Genomic DNA, 15,662 nt, shown 5'->3' on the forward strand with positions numbered 1-15,662 from the left:
TCTCTTTAAAGTGTTGATATTGGCTGCATTTCTGTTTATTCCTTTCTAAAGTAGTATAAATAAATTCATCTTTTTCAGACAATACAAGAAGTGCAGCCTGATGTAGTTGTGGTGGAGCTGTGCCAGTACAGAGTTTCTATGTTAAAGATGGATGAAAAGACGTTACTAAAAGAAGCCAAAGAAATAAATCTGGAAAAACTTCAACAAGCTATAAAACAGGTATGATTCCTACAATGAGAATTAATGGTTTGTGTTAAGAACAATTTGTCAAATTGCAATCAAAACCAGTGTTCCCACCAGCTGGGAACCTAATACTGTTGATGTAGGTGAGAGTAATATTACAGTGGCAAAACTAGGTAGCATTGAGGACTTTCTTTTCACAACGGGATTGGTTGGGCAGATTGTTGACCTTGACAGGAATCCTCCTGCATTTAATATCTGCTCCATTTGCAGGACACAAGTCTAACTTTGCAATTGTAATGCTCTGCTAATATATTTAAACGTGAATATTATTCCTACAATCTGCATCTGTATCACAACTATTAAAGAGCACTTAATTTTGGTATTTTCTCTTTAGCTGCATTCCTTCTTCAACCTAGTATGTTGCTCTTTAATTCCTACCTATCCACTTGTCTTTGGAGTAGTGTCTAATTGACAGTAGGCCCTGAAGGGGGATTCTGAAAAATTTGGGCTAAAATGTGTGGGATTCTCTTCAAATTATAACTACTCTGGCAGTTTGATGTGGACATGTCTGGATGTGTGTGCAAAAAAAAAAAAATCCTGTATTTTTTCATTTTCACTTAGCTAGCTTGCATTTGAGTGATTTTAAGCTAGACACAGTGCAACAACACAAAGTTGACTTTAAAATGGCAGGACACTTGATTAGAATGGCAGTGCTTGGTCAATATTAAAGAGTTTCAGTGTCCAGTTGGATGAAGAAGTTTGTAGATTGTTATTTTGATTGTGTGGTAACTGTATATTGGAATTGCTTTATTGATGTAATTGGGAGATTTCCAGGATTTACCCTCCCCTCTCCACAGGAACAGAATCTGCATGCATGCAGAAGCACTTGCAGTGGCTCGGAGCTATGCAGTGTGTATGCTCACACACAGGGTCTCAGAGCTGGCTTTCTGACTTGCTGAGGGAGGCAATAATGCCTTTCCTGTTTTCTTTGTGCCCTATCAAAGGAAAAGACACTGCAAAACACTTGCATGTTGCATGAATTTCTGCATCTATCTGTTTATCTTAGGTAAGATGGATTATTCTGATGCACTGAGACAAAATGCATGTTCACAACAACTGGAACAGCATAGGTGGGGGTCTTCTGACCTTGTGAACAGGCACAGAAACATTTTTCTTTATATCAAAGCTAAATGCAAGTTTATATTGTGTTAAGAGGAAAAAGACAATGAGAACAAAATAGCAGATATTTTTTTCTGTGATGTAAAGTCACATTGGCAGTTTTGCAGTTAGCACTTCCTACTAGGGCTTGAAGTGGTCTTGCATGCAGACAGTAGAATACACAGATTGTATTGGCTCAAAAGCCAGAAAATACTGCAAGGATCCTTCCTATTCTTATAGGTCATTATTAGTCTCCTTTACTTTATTTGCAGGAATAATGCAAATAATAAAATTTGAACATCGGGCCTTTTAAAAAACATATTTCTCTATCTATGGTCTCAACCAAAAAATTCCCCAACCTTTCCCCTTTAAATCACTAACAGTATGGATTATATAGGGAAAACCAGGAAGAACAGTCCAACTGTCCCATGCCAAACTATAGTCTTTGTTTTTCTCTGATAAAAATCAGACTAGTTGATAAGTTGCTCAGTTATGCCTTAGGTGCCTCCTCTCATTGAAATGAGACAGGCCCAAAAGCTACACTAAAAGTCAAAGCTGCTTTTACTTTCATCCTTAAATTTGGAAATGAGGAAAAAAAGCCCAAACGGTGTCTTTTTATAATCACTTACATTAAATATTAAGCACTAAAATTGGATTTCATTGCTCTTAATTGAAGCTGAAAATTGAGCAGAATGTTAACATGAAACATACATATTTGCAATGGATCACTGGCATCCACAGCTTATCAAGTAACTGCTGCTGGTTAAAACCAGACTTTCTTTAGCTCCTCAGTGAATTTCAAAACCCTTAACAACATGGTGCAGACTGGTATCTGGCTCAAATGTGGATAACCTGGAGATGTGCAGTCACAGTTGGCTTAAACCAAACTGATAAGACAGGTTTTTTTTACCTTCTCCCTGGCTTCCTGCTTCCTCTATCCCTTCTGTGTCCATACCACAGAACTGTTTAACCATTAAGTTATTCAGACACTTGCTTCAAGCACACAGAGTAAATATAGACTGAAATAAATCTGGGTATCCTTCTTTATTTTCTTAACCCATTGTACATTTTTGTTGAAGGGCAGAATACTTTGGCCACACAGTGAGGTAAGTTGATAAAAACTGACATATGGGCTGTATTGATCAGTGAATTGGCTCCAAAATGCAGCTTCAGTGTTGTTTCTTCATTAAAATAATTATTTTTTTTTTTTCATTTCTGTGAACAGTGCATTCTTCAGCCTGGTTTTTTTATACATGTTTTTCTCCCTCTTCTGCCAGAACGGAGTCATGTCTGGATTGATGCAAATGCTGCTTCTGAAGGTTTCTGCTCACATCACAGAACAGCTGGGAATGGCTCCAGGAGGAGAATTCAGGGAGGCTTTCAAAGAGGTGCGAACTTGAAATGGCTTTTCTGAGGTCAGATTACTGGCCTTTTGCTTCCAGAGTTGAACTCAATAAAACTATTTTGCTATTGCCTAGTAAAGAGCACTCTGACCATACCTCTGCTGAAGCCAATGAAGTAGTAAAAATCGTTTTCGACTTCAAACTGTACCTTAAGGGACAAAGATTTGTAGACATAAGTGGTAGGAAAGCAATTTTAAAAAGGCTTCAAATAAGGCTTTTTCCTGATGATATATCTGAAGACATTTGTTTTCATTAATAATTTCGTTTCTTTTAAATAACTATTTCGTATTCTCAATATTGATCTTGGTTTCACTGTTGGTGGTGTCAGGATTTCAGGCCATGAAAACCAGCTCTAAAGGATTAATGAGATCTGACACGTTCCATTCATCTACAAAGACTGGGGAAGTGAAATATCTGACTGATCTGTTAGTCCTACATGGTCTTTTAATGTCACCTTTTGTACTACTGCCAGCAGTGGTACTGGAATTAAATAGTAGCTGTGTTTTACACTGCTCTTATTTTTTTTGTCTGGGGATACTCAGACACTATTTTCTGTATCTGCATCCATCTTGCAGAATGTATCTTGCTATTTTTATGTAAATTATGTACTAGTAAGGAAATCTGAGAGACATTGCTGATAAATAATCTGGAATCATGTGGTATATTTATCCTTAATAAAAAGAAAACTTCTTCAAGGTTTATTTTCTTGAGCATTCTAGACCAGAATGAAATATTTTAAGTGTTTCCCATTTTAAGCGGGAAAGAAAAAAAATTAGCTCTGTCCTATTCTAAAGCGATTGCTGAAAATTTTTAAACAACTATCCATAGAAAAGAATTTTCTAGAAATTCTGTACTGTGCTAAAATGTGTCAGTGTGAGCTATAGCCAAGTCTGACATTATCACATGGTATCTGGCATCAGTTATTGTCTCATAAGCTCTTTCTTTAATATCTTTTACAATGACCAGCTGTAAGGTTGATGATCCTGACAAATCCTAGGTGAAAGCAAAATGATGACACCAATGATGGTTCACCTCAGACTTTATTCAAGCCCAGATAGATATTGAGCCCCATTGTCACCTTATGTAGTAATAATCAGAAGCTTTGTCTTCAGTGCAAGTAACCTCAAGGGTGTGGCATTACAATTTAGTGTTTTTTACTGTAATACCTACTGCATTGTGTAGTGGATTTATTCCTTTACGAAGTAATGTAGTAGTATTTTGTAAATTTTACTTATTGCAAAGCCAAAATATTTTTTTATGTTGAAGTAAGGAAGTACCTTGCTCTTTCAGATACCTTGTATAACACAGTAAATCCTTAACGTTCATTAATAAGAGTGTGCTGTGCTGCCGTATGAAATGTTGACTAGTTATTTGTATCTTCCCTTTCAGGCCAGTAAAGTACCTTTCTGTAAATTCCACCTTGGTGACCGGCCCATCCCTGTTACATTTAAGAGAGCAATTGCTGCACTTTCCTTCTGGCAAAAAGTCAAGCTTGCTTGGGGCCTTTGCTTCTTATCTGACCCCATCAGGTATGAATAAGCACCCCATATGTTTTATGTTTGGGGTGGATTATTCAATTCTTCAGTCTGACTTTAGCATGAGGGTACCCAGCCTGATGCAATGAAATTTGAAGTTAGTGAGAAGGATGAATATACAAACTATCCTGCAATAATGTGTATTTTTGAAGTGAAAGCTGTCTTTCTGATCTTGTCAGGTCTTCCTTTGTCTTTCAGTGCATTACTTCCAGGTGAAGTGTAAGATGAGATGCTGATGAATTCCTAGTATACTTTAAAAATTCTTTAAATTATTGTTTTATTATTTTTATGCAGAAACTGAATTTTTTCTCACTACTGTGTGTGGATATTGTAAATAAGAGAGAGTAAAGGCCTCAGTACAGTAATTTGTATATTCATAAGAGTTCCACATCCAGCCATCAACATGAGATTCCTTGGAAAATGAAGTAATAATTCAACATCAAAATTGTCAGTCTGTTGATGTTTCTGGGTCTGCTGAAGCTAGCATTTCTCCTTTAGCTTGCCCTGCTGACGTTTGTAGTATTCTTTTCATCTTGGAAACTAAAGGAAGCCTGTTTGACATCATTCTTTGATAGACAGTGATGCCAAACCAGAAAATTTCATTGCCACAAGCTATGACCCACAGCTAGGGGTGCTAACAGAAGGGTTTATAGCACCTATGAAAAGAATAAAAGCTCATTACATTTTCTCCTGCAGTTCTTATTTTGCATTTCCTGCCCGTTTGCTATTTTTCTGTTCTGTGAGTTTATAACTTTGACATCCCTGCTAAAGACCTGATTGACCTAGTGATTGACACTAGGAACCTGCAGATCTTTCTCCATGCCCTCAGACTGTGCATTACAGTGTACCTTTTTTGTTCCTTAAGTAGAGTCTCTGTGTGTTCAGTGATCAGATCTGCTTCCTCAGAAGAGCTGTGTGTAGGCTCTTCTAAGCTTATTAACGCACACTGAAAGTGGGGCACCATGGTAACTCCTGCCTTTGAAGCCCTAGTGGTTTTGCTGACTTGTCAGCTTTTAAAGTGGGAAAGGAGAAAATCCAGTTGAACTGGCTAAAGGCAGGTGACCTCTTTTCTTTCCCTTTCCTTCACTGCAGAGGCATTGTTAGGTATCAAGTTCTACAGATTTATAGAGATTATTTTCCTTCTGGAGAGGAAAACTGGAAAGAGAACTGTAGACTGCATTTAGGTGTAACACCCAATTGTTTTTATTCATTAGTTTGTCTGTGTTGACCTTTAAAAGCGTAACAGATACTGAGAAAACTTACCTTTCTTTCAGTAAAGATGATGTGGAGAAATGCAAACAGAAGGATTTACTGGAACAGATGATGGCAGAAATGATTGGAGAATTCCCTGACCTTCATAGAACAATTGTCTCCGAACGAGATATTTACTTGACCTACATGCTGAAGCAAGCAGCAAAGCAGATAGAACTACCTCGAGCTTCAGAAAGTAATTGTTTTAAAGCAGAGATTATAACCAGCAAGGTGTTCTTGGTGTATTGGTCCAAAGTTCAGTTTTCAGGAAATCTGGGATTCAGTTCATGAATACCACATGTCACTTAAGAGACAATGCTTAAAAAATTTAAAAGGGGTATTACTATTCTGTTGAAATTACCTAGGCCAGTAGACTCTAAATTGTTTCCTTTCTCATTGTGCTGTTTAAAACTGGTAAGTACTAATTAGCCAGACAACCATTTCAAAAGGCAGAGATCTGCTATGACAGCACAGTATGGGACAGTTGTCTATCTCGCTTGTCCCGTTATCTCACCAAATTCGTTGTTGTCACTGGCTGCTAAGGGACTCATTTCTTCATAAGTTAATTCTCCCATTTCAGTACTCTTCATAGTTTTTTTTTTATAATTGTAAATTGGGCTGCTAGGAACTTTAGTGATCTAGCAGTAATAATCATATGTGACTCTGCTCTTTCAGCAAGGTATAGGCATATAGAAAAATAGTATTTGACCAATCTTTGGAAGTATTCTGCTGCCATATGTAATCGGCATGCCCTTCCTATAGATAAGCATACTGAAGTATGTTACCTCTTACTTAATAGCTTAAGAAGACAGTTCGTCATCAATTCAGTGCAGAACTGTTGTAGTTGCAGTTCTGCTTTAGAGGAACTCTAGAATAGACTGAAAAAAGAAAATTTTAGAAAAACCATTTTGGTAAATATGTATAATAGTTCTAGTGTTTTCAATACAGTTTTGTTTCATTTTGAAGTGGGCTGCTCTTCACATGTTTACTTTTTTTTCTGGAAAAATCAAGGGTGAATATTTAAAGCAAAACAGTGGAACTTGTATTTTTTATTTATGCATTATGTAGAATTTTCCCCATAGGAAAGCAGCCTGATTATTATTCCTTAGAAAGTTTTTTGTGAGTTATTGTGGCATGGTGCTATATTTTTCATTAGGGAAAACTTCCAGAAACCACATTTTGTGTGTTGTGAAATACAGATGTTAGATGGGAGGTGAGGGTGAGAGCTGGCATATGTTGCATATGATGGTTGCTGGCTAACTGCTGGATGTCACTGGTCTGGGTTTGCTCTTGCTGAGGCCAGGTCTCTTAACAGAGAGCTTCAGAGGAACAGGTGTGGTCTCAAGTGCTGTTCTCAGATTGTGAGCCCAAATCTTGTTACACTTTGTGTGCCAGGTGCCATTATCCAAAGTAGCAGAGAAGGTTCTCTGTTCAGGAGACAGCAAAGACCAAAGGTGTTCCTCATAAGCAGCACAGAAGGATAACCTACTCAGAGAAGGAAAGAAGTTAATTTAGCATGCATCTGCTGAGCCTGTCACTCTGAGGCTGAAGTATGAGCACTGCCCAGGTCTATTTATTAAATAAATGATTCCTGAAAATCCAGAAACCATGCTGACTTTTTCAGACTTTCAATGAAAGAGGCAGTAGGTGAGCAGTATGCAACAACAGGGTTTCAATATGTGGTAGTAAAAGCCCCTGTATCTTGGAAAAATCAATTTTGTAGTCTCACACATTGGCTACATATTTATAGCTTGAAATTAGTTCTTTTATAGATATGTTCCTTTCTCTTCATCTTTCTTTTCTTAGATGAACCTAGAAAATATATCCCAGCTGTTGTAGTTGGTGTTGTTGGCATGGGTCATGTACCTGGGATTGAAAAGAACTGGAATTCTGACTTAAAGATCCAGGAAATAATGAGGTAAGAGTTGTGCTTTCCTACATGTTGATGTAACAGCTTGTTTTGCTAAAAACCAGCAGTTTCTTTGGAGTTTTTTTGGTTGATTGTCACAGCTTGAAGAAGCATCTCTACTGTCATCCCTGCCCTGTCAGCTTGCTGACTTGCTGTGCAGTGCTTGCAGATTGTGCTGACAGCAAAGAAAAAGAAAATATCAAAGAAAAAAATAAATAGTTGAATGTGGAGGGAAGTAGAGATGAGACTATGCCCTTGTCTAGAAAGAAAATTAGTTGATCCTCATTTAAGTCTTCAAAATGAAAATTCAAATGAGGGCTGTTGAAGATGGTGAAAACAGAACAAGGCTTTTAGTCTGACTTGGGTAAATATAAATCATTGGATTTAAAGCTTTTGTCTTGTCAGGACACTACTGGCTCTGGCAAGCTTACTGTTGCAGTTGATCGTACCCCATTTTAAGTGTGTATCTAAGTAGTGACTTATTTTAATGTGTATACGTAACTAATTATGAGCTGTTTTAAGCCATGTATCTGGTGAACTCTTGCTTCCAAGTACCTATTAAAGTAGATGTATATGCTTTGTAAAAGACAGAATTGAAGAACCAAAGCATTCAGACTATGTGTATCCCATAAAGCCACAAAAGGTCAAGACTTCAGAAATACAGGAGAGATTATAATACAGCCTAGTAGTATTGGTATGTGGTGCTTTAGGATTATGGAGTCTTTCATATATTCACACTTACCTTATCACATCTGTTTATTGTACTTATGTAACCACCTCACCAATCTCTTCAGAGGCTATGAAAACCAGAAAAGACTGACATCCACATAAATGTTATATTTGGACATCTAAAATACGATTTAGAGAGACTTTTGTTGTCTGAATTCAAGAATGCAAAGTATAGAAGCTGCCTAGCTATTTTTAACTATCTTTCAAGGCTAAGCATCACTGGAGTCACAAACTAGATGTCCATTTTCCTCTGCACCCTCACAAATAACCTGTGTAGTTGTATGGTGGCAATGATGCTGGTTACATCATTGAAAACACAGAACTGAACAGCCCAAAGACCAAGTGCATGTCTTCAAGCCTGCATAGAAGGTCTTTCTCATCAAAGTTTAGGCTCTGACGTGATTGTCTTTACCATGCCAGTGCCATAACTGAGCAGAAGAGTTACTAGTATCTTTCACAAGACATTAACATTGCATTAACTTGATTTTCTGAAATAATATGACGCAAATGACATTCATAAGAGTGCTATTTTTTACCCTTCCTGCTGTTACACTGCAGTTGCAGAGTAGAGTTAGGGCTTTCTTTTGAGTGTTTAGTGTTCATCACTGCTCTAAGGTGGCAAGATTTTAAGACTTTCACAGGTATTTAGTTAAATTTTAAAAGTTGGAATGTGAACTTGAAAATTTTCTGGATAAAAACATACATATATTTCTAATTTTTAAGTTCACGCATTGAACCTGACTCCAAGCAGACCTTACTGTCTGCCACAGAATATTTTGAGCTGGAAGGGATGTACAAGGATCATCGAGTCCCAACTCCTAAATGAATGGCCCATACAGGAATTGAACCCATTACCTGGGCATTATTAGCACCATGCTCTGATCAGCTGTTATTAATTGGTTTTTTTTAAATTGTGGTGAGGTATTAGAATTGAGAAAGAATAGGTGGAGAAGGGTAGAACATGTAAAGAGATGCCTTTACACCATTTTTGGATCAATACATACACTTTTTTCAACTCTCCTGTATATTGCTGTAATGTGCAAAGTCTTAGCTGTGATAACTTTTTCCTAGTTTGAGCACATGGATCTAAACTCAGTCTAGTTGTATCCTAATCTCAGCACATTTAACCTAGTTTGAGAGCACCCAGTATTTTTGCACTATTGTAACTGATTACTTCTGAATACATTAGAAACTTTTTCTGGATGTAAAAAAATGATAACTTGAAGCTCCTTTGAAACCATATATGAGAACCTCTGAGTTACCTGTGAGAGGATCATGAGTTGCTGTGGGTGCAGAGCCTGTTAGTGAGGGTGCAGGGCTGCACGTGCATGTGGCTGTGCTCTCAAAGTCAACTTTACACATTCACAGTGAGACTGTGAATGTTGGGGGCTAGACCTGGTGTCCCTGTTGTCCTCTGCCCTCCTGGTTCAGGTGGCCAGTGCAGAGACTTCCAAGTGGCTCTGTGAAAATCTTAATATTCTCTTTGTAGTATTCTTCAAAAAGTCTGAATATTGACTTAGTTATTTTGGCAGGGTGATGGACAAGTAAAGGTTCCTAGCCATTAAGAGCGGCATTTGTAGAAAGGGCTTTGTTAGTGTTTATTAATTTTTATTGTCATTTAATTGTATGTAGGGCTTGAACATGAAAGAATACATTGTTCATTCATGATGCATCTGTTACCTGAAAATTTCCTGCTCTATGGGGAGGAAGGGGAGAAAAGATCCCTTTTCTTTTTTTTTAATTGGAAAATGCTTACTGTTTCCAGCTATGCAAATATTGTTTTCTATCTTTTGTTTCAGTGTGCCTCCTCCATCAGCTTCAAGTAAGATTTTCAAATTTGTTTTAAAAGCAACAGTTTTTGGACTGCTGGGATACAGCTGCTACCGAATAGGTCACAGGACAGTTCAGTTTGTTCTCTCAATGCCAGCAACACAGAGCTATCTTCAGAGGCTGACAGAGTTGCCTCAGCAGTGACCAACAAATAGAGGCTCTGTGTGAAGAAGGTGGCTGAGGAAAGGGTGATGGAGGCAACGCATGAACTGGACTGAAGGATGAGGATTCTAGTCCAAGCTGATTGATGCTGAGCAACACTCAATCACTATATAGTAAAAGATTTGATACTGAAGTTACACCAGCTATGATCTAATTAATAGTTTTGATTCTTGATAGGTGTGTTGCATGAAACCAGATGATTCCAGACTGAGGTAAAAGAAATGTGTATGCAAATATATATATATTATATATGCATACTATATACATGTACACTATATATATGCATTATATATTATATATATATATATATAACTGATGATGTAGTACAGGCAGCTTAAAGGGTGTGTGTTCATGGCTCCTTTTCCAGAGGAAAGAACAACACAAAGTAACCTAATCAGCTGCATCTCCTGAAGTTCAGGGACACTTGAGTGATTCTTTGCTTTTTTTCTTAGGTATAATAATACCAAGTGTTCGTTTCTGGTGCCAGACACTTTTACACGTAATTTAAAAGGACATCTTCTCAATGTGTGTTTTATACCTAAAACATTTAGGCTTTTTTAAACTTAAGAGCTTTCCAGAAATTTCAGAATTGTACAGGCTGTCATACGTACATGGCTCAAATTTTTTACAAGCCTTACTGAAGAACAGGAACGTTGCCTTTAGATTGCATCCCTTGTTACCACCACCAGTTGAATTGTCTTTCTCCTGCATAGAGAAGGTATAGCCACCCCATCAGAATGCAATGTGGTTTGTGTCACATGTTTACAGGACCCTCTGTTCCTTTAGATTAGCTTATTTAAACTGTTATTATTTAGCCAAATCCTGCTGGTTCCAGTATTGTAAATTTAAGAGAGTAGAACTACTGTACAATTTACTTTTGTTTCTCACACCTTTCATGTTTGGCATAAAAAGCCTGGAATTAACCTGCCCCTTGTTTTTGCTACATGAAAATGTTCTATTTATCAATGTAATTTCTTGGTGGATGAATATTTTAATCTATTTAATAGGAAAGCAGTGTTCAATTTAGTTTTTCAACCAAATGTAGCATTTTATTTGCATTACCTGCTATTTATATGCAGAATTATGGGTACTACAGACTGCTGTTACTTTGTTTTTTAAATATCTGGAACACTCATCCATCATCAATCTTTCTTTCTTTCTTTTTATTTTTTAATCCTAGGTTCATATTTCATTGGAATTTTTTGGTACCTTCCCTTTTTATAGGATTGTCAGTGATTGTAAAATGCCCTTGGCAATCAGCTAGTCCTAGTTCAACAACACAGATAACATTGTCATATCAAAATTAACCCAATGTATTTGAATGGAAAAGTCCCATTTGCTCCTCAGGCTTATATACAGTTGCTCATTGCTTAAAGTGAGGTCTTTATCTGTATTAATTTCTTTTGGGAATGAAAGATTGGAACCAGTACGTGAGGCAGGAGGAGGAAAAGGTGATGTTGTGTTTTGTGTTTCATTGTGGTTTTTCAGTTGGTTCAATAAAATCCAGAAACCACTTTTAATAGGGTATATTTCCAAAGGGTTGTGTTGGAAATAGTTCCATACAGTCTTTTGTTTGCTAAAAGTATGTACATCCATCTTCTCTACAGTGTAGTCTTTTTTGAGCTTTTAAATTTAAGGTTCTGATGCTCCTCTCTGTGATGGCATTGACTTTGCTGGGAGCTGGTCTGTCCATGCAACCTGATGCTTTTCTGCCTTGCTTTTTGAAAATTGTATGAGTTCCAGTGCAGCACATTATTAAACTGCATGTTTATCTTAAACCTTACTGCATCTAACCCGATTCTGCAGAGCTCTTAAGATGATGCTAGGTGCTCTTCTGGGTCTGGGCCTTACAGGTGTCCAGGGAATAAACCTTAGCAAATGAGAATGACAGCAGTTCATGCTTCTAGGACACGAAGTGTAAATGATCATACAGAAAACAGTGGGGGCAGGTCCTTTTATTTTCTTTTTATTAGTGCTTAAGAAACCACCAGCCATCTCTAGCAAGAGGAGAAGCAGCATTTGTAAACAATTTATAGAAGAGTAGAGTAACTGCCTAAATTTTGATTCCTGTTTTTTAAAAACATTTAATGTATTGTTTACAATTAAGCAGTCCTATTTGAATAATTCTATTACATTTTATGTACATTTTTAAAAGATGAAAGCATAAGCTTAAGCTCACTCTTCTCCTGTCTTTACTGACATACCAAAATGTTTTTCTGTTGGTTATTTTCTTGAGAATATTTAGCTGGTAGAATTAAATATATGGATATTTTGCTTTAAGTTATCTACAGATTTCTAAGTATCTGCAGGTATTTTAAAAGCTCTGTAGATCTTTGATATCTGTGCTCAGGTAATTTTACACAAAGGAAAACAAATCTGAGGTAAATTTTAGATAGGAGCCTTAATCTTGGGTGGGACTAATGCTAAATGATTGTCATGGAGCATTCTTGTAGACTTGATGTTTTTATGCTTTTTAGCCAAAAGTGATTACCATCTAAGGTGTCCATTTGTTATTCAGTTATACTCTCCAGTCAGTACTTTAAGTCTACTGTTTCAATATGTTTCAATCTTCAATCTTTCTCTTTTTTTCTTTCTTTTTTTTTTCTTTTTTTTTTTTTTTTTTTACAAAGCATATCAGCAGATTCTTCAGAGAACCTCTTGGAGAATTTGCAATTTGTCTTCCCACTGTTGCAAATTGGCAGATCATATGCATGCACTGTTTATTCAGTGGCACTGGAAAGTGATGAATTTGCAGAACTAACAATTCTATGAATCCATACACAGATTCTTGATGTTGTGTATTCAGTGTGTTGTACTGTTTATATAACATAATCCGTGGTTTAGGTCCATTCTTTTCTGTTCTAGTCAGTCCTTTCACTGTTAGCAGCATCCTGTAAAACTTTAAGTATATTGTTGAATTGTCCCAGGCCCGCCTCAACCTTATGAAGCCATATTGTATTTTTTTGGTGACATGTACATTTGTTTTATGCATTTGTACATGTGATGTAAATTTGAAGTATTTTTAACAATGTGTGCCTTTAAAATGATTTAAAGTAAACAGCAGTATGTTCTATTATATAAAAAATAAAATATTTTAACCACCATTTCTGTTGAAGGTATTTATTTTCCTAATTAACCAGTATTTTTATTAAGAGCAAACACTGGTTAGCTAGATCTAGTACAGGATAATTCCACCATCTAACACATTTTCCTGGAGAACATCAGTTGAACTAATTACCTTCTGCTCAGGGGTATCTGGGTGTAATGCTGGAGCAGGGGAACTAGTTTCTCTACCTACCACATGTTGCTGGTTGAGAGGAAAAGGATGAGTTTCCCTATCCAACTGAACACCCAGGGAGACTGTCTGCTCAATGTGAGAACTTAAAATCAGAGTTCAGAGTTAGGCGTGGTGAGTTGATTTTGTTGTTGTTGCTTTTCTTTTCATGTCTCCAGTGCTCAGTCTTGCAAGGAGCTGACAGCTGTAGTCCCAGTCCAGCAGAGCACTCCAATATTGGCTTTACATCAGTCATTTGTACTTAAAGTGCTGTCCTCCGTGTGGGAAATAAAGATCCTTTAAGTGCAAAAGATGTTGAATAGTGGCAAAGAGCTTTATCTTTCAAATTGGCACAGGTAAATCAATATGACCATTACTTTAAAAAATGCATTAATACAAAGACCCTGTACTCATATATATGATAAGCTGTATTCCATACAGATAATGTGTCATCTGTGTGTACCCTCTGTCAATCAGTGGTCCATATTTTTTGATAGCGTGTAAATCAAAACACAGCCCTTTTTTCCTTGATCAGGCAAAGTTCCCTCCAGGTGCAATTGGAGCCATGGCTGTAAAGAATTGCTGGTAAAACCATTTAGGTGGAAGAAGAAACTGAGGATACTGTAGGGCTGTGCTGTCCCTGGAGTGGCAGAGGAGGCTGCACAGCAGCTCTGCTCTGGAGCACTGCTGGGGCAGACAGGCTCAGGTGGTACCCGGCAGCTGCCTGCCTTGGCAGCGTATTGTCGTTCACCAGCACGGCGTTGCACACTGCTGGCCCACGTCACGTTTGAGGTGTCTTTTCTATACCAAATACTGAACAAAATTTTAAAATTGACTTTTTGAAGTGGATTAAAATTTCTGTGTTTCCACTGGAAGCTGTATTTCTGTGTGTATTGTAAAACATCTAAAAAAGTGAGAAATATATCAAGTTACCTCAAAGTGCCAGGCAGTCGGAGCTACACGTGGAAAAGAAACATCACATTATCACTTGTGTAACTCTTAAGATACTCATGCATGTATTTCCCTGTTTCTTTTTAAAATTGAAATAAACTTTAATTTTAGACTTGTGTTTTAAGACTGACATTTTTGTAAGATGTGGGAGCTTTTAAGTATTGGCAGAAGAAGGGTCACTCATGTGGGTCTGACTTATGGACAGACTTCAGCAGGGTGCCGAGCCCATGCTGTGGAGAGGTGTTGCCATATATCTCTTCACAGGGAAAAGCAAGGCACAATTCTTCCCAAGGATTTCTGAACCTCAGAGAAAGGGAAAACAGAATTCTTATCACTTGCTGTGCCTGTGTTGTGCCAAAGTAGAATGCAATATGGAGACTGTTTATCCAGAGTGAGAATGTTTTGTTTCCTTGGCCTGTTAGGGCCAAGAGTGTGTGTGTGTCGGGACTGTCTGCTGACAGTCATGGGAGAGTCAGGAGATGAGTGCAGTTCTGTGCAGTTGTGTGCAGAGTGAGTGCATGGCAGATTCAGTTTAGATGAAATGTATATATAGTATAATAAAGTAATTAATTAGCCTCCTGATAAGACAGAGTCCTCCTCATCATTCTCTCCCCTTCATCTGGCACCCCCTTGCTTTGATAGAAATGCACATGGAAGACATCAAGCACAGGACAAAAGCTGCTCCAAAGATACACACCTGAAATCAGTCTGTTGACTCTTCGGGTGAAAAAATGCACAGCTGTGTATATCCTCACACCAGCAGGTCTTGTGTGTGTCCGTGTGTATGGGAGGACCCAGGAACAGCTGAAGCAGCTGTCTTGTTCAGCCGCTCCCAGCTGAAGAAGCTGGCTGGGGGATGTGTAGTTATCCCTCCCCTCCATCGCTTGCCTTGTGCCTGCTGCAGAGGGAGCTTTCTATATTCCAGGGAGGCTCTTACCCTCACTCCCAGTAGAGAAAAGGCTGGGAGCTGGGGGGATGTGTGCTCTTTTCCATAACAAGCCCTTGTCCTTTGAGTCCGGACACCTAACCTGGCCCTGGCTCCTCCATTGTAGCTCCCTGCTGGGGGTGACTGTGCTGCAAAGTGAGCAAACGCTTCTGCTTGGATGTTTTGTCTGCTGGTTTGTGTAGTATGACATGGAAAAGCTCTAGTGATGATAAGGGCAGGGGGAAAGATGCACACAGCTACTTTCACACCTGCCTTATCCAAGGTACTTGGTACTTGTGTATCATGACTAATATGTGAGGGAAAGTGGGAAAAACTTATCCCAGCTAGGTGA

At 37.9% G+C, this 15,662-nt stretch overlaps 1 protein-coding gene across 4 annotated transcripts in view; it reads left to right on the plus strand.

Moving 5' to 3' along the window:
* TRABD (TraB domain containing) overlaps positions 1-14,970 on the plus strand; it is a 31,966-nt gene extending 16,996 nt beyond the window's left edge. For 2 of the 4 annotated variants that reach the window (XM_041405306.1, XM_041405309.1), the window contains exons 5-10: positions 79-219; positions 2,619-2,729; positions 4,134-4,273; positions 5,554-5,726; positions 7,337-7,448; positions 9,968-12,930. In XM_041405306.1, the coding sequence (XP_041261240.1) occupies positions 79-219; positions 2,619-2,729; positions 4,134-4,273; positions 5,554-5,726; positions 7,337-7,448; positions 9,968-10,142 (852 nt within the window). In that variant the 3' untranslated portion in view covers positions 10,143-12,930. Of the gene's footprint in view, positions 1-78; positions 220-2,618; positions 2,730-4,133; positions 4,274-5,553; positions 5,727-7,336; positions 7,449-9,967 lie in introns of all 4 variants that reach the window. The other 2 variants (XM_041405308.1, XM_041405307.1) reach the window with 2 other exon arrangements.
* Positions 14,971-15,662: the final 692 nt, after the last annotated feature.

Source organism: Onychostruthus taczanowskii, unplaced genomic scaffold, assembly GCF_017590055.1.
Source record: "Onychostruthus taczanowskii isolate IOZ18803 unplaced genomic scaffold, ASM1759005v1 scaffold23, whole genome shotgun sequence".
NCBI classification, from domain to species: Eukaryota; Metazoa; Chordata; class Aves; order Passeriformes; family Passeridae; genus Onychostruthus; species Onychostruthus taczanowskii.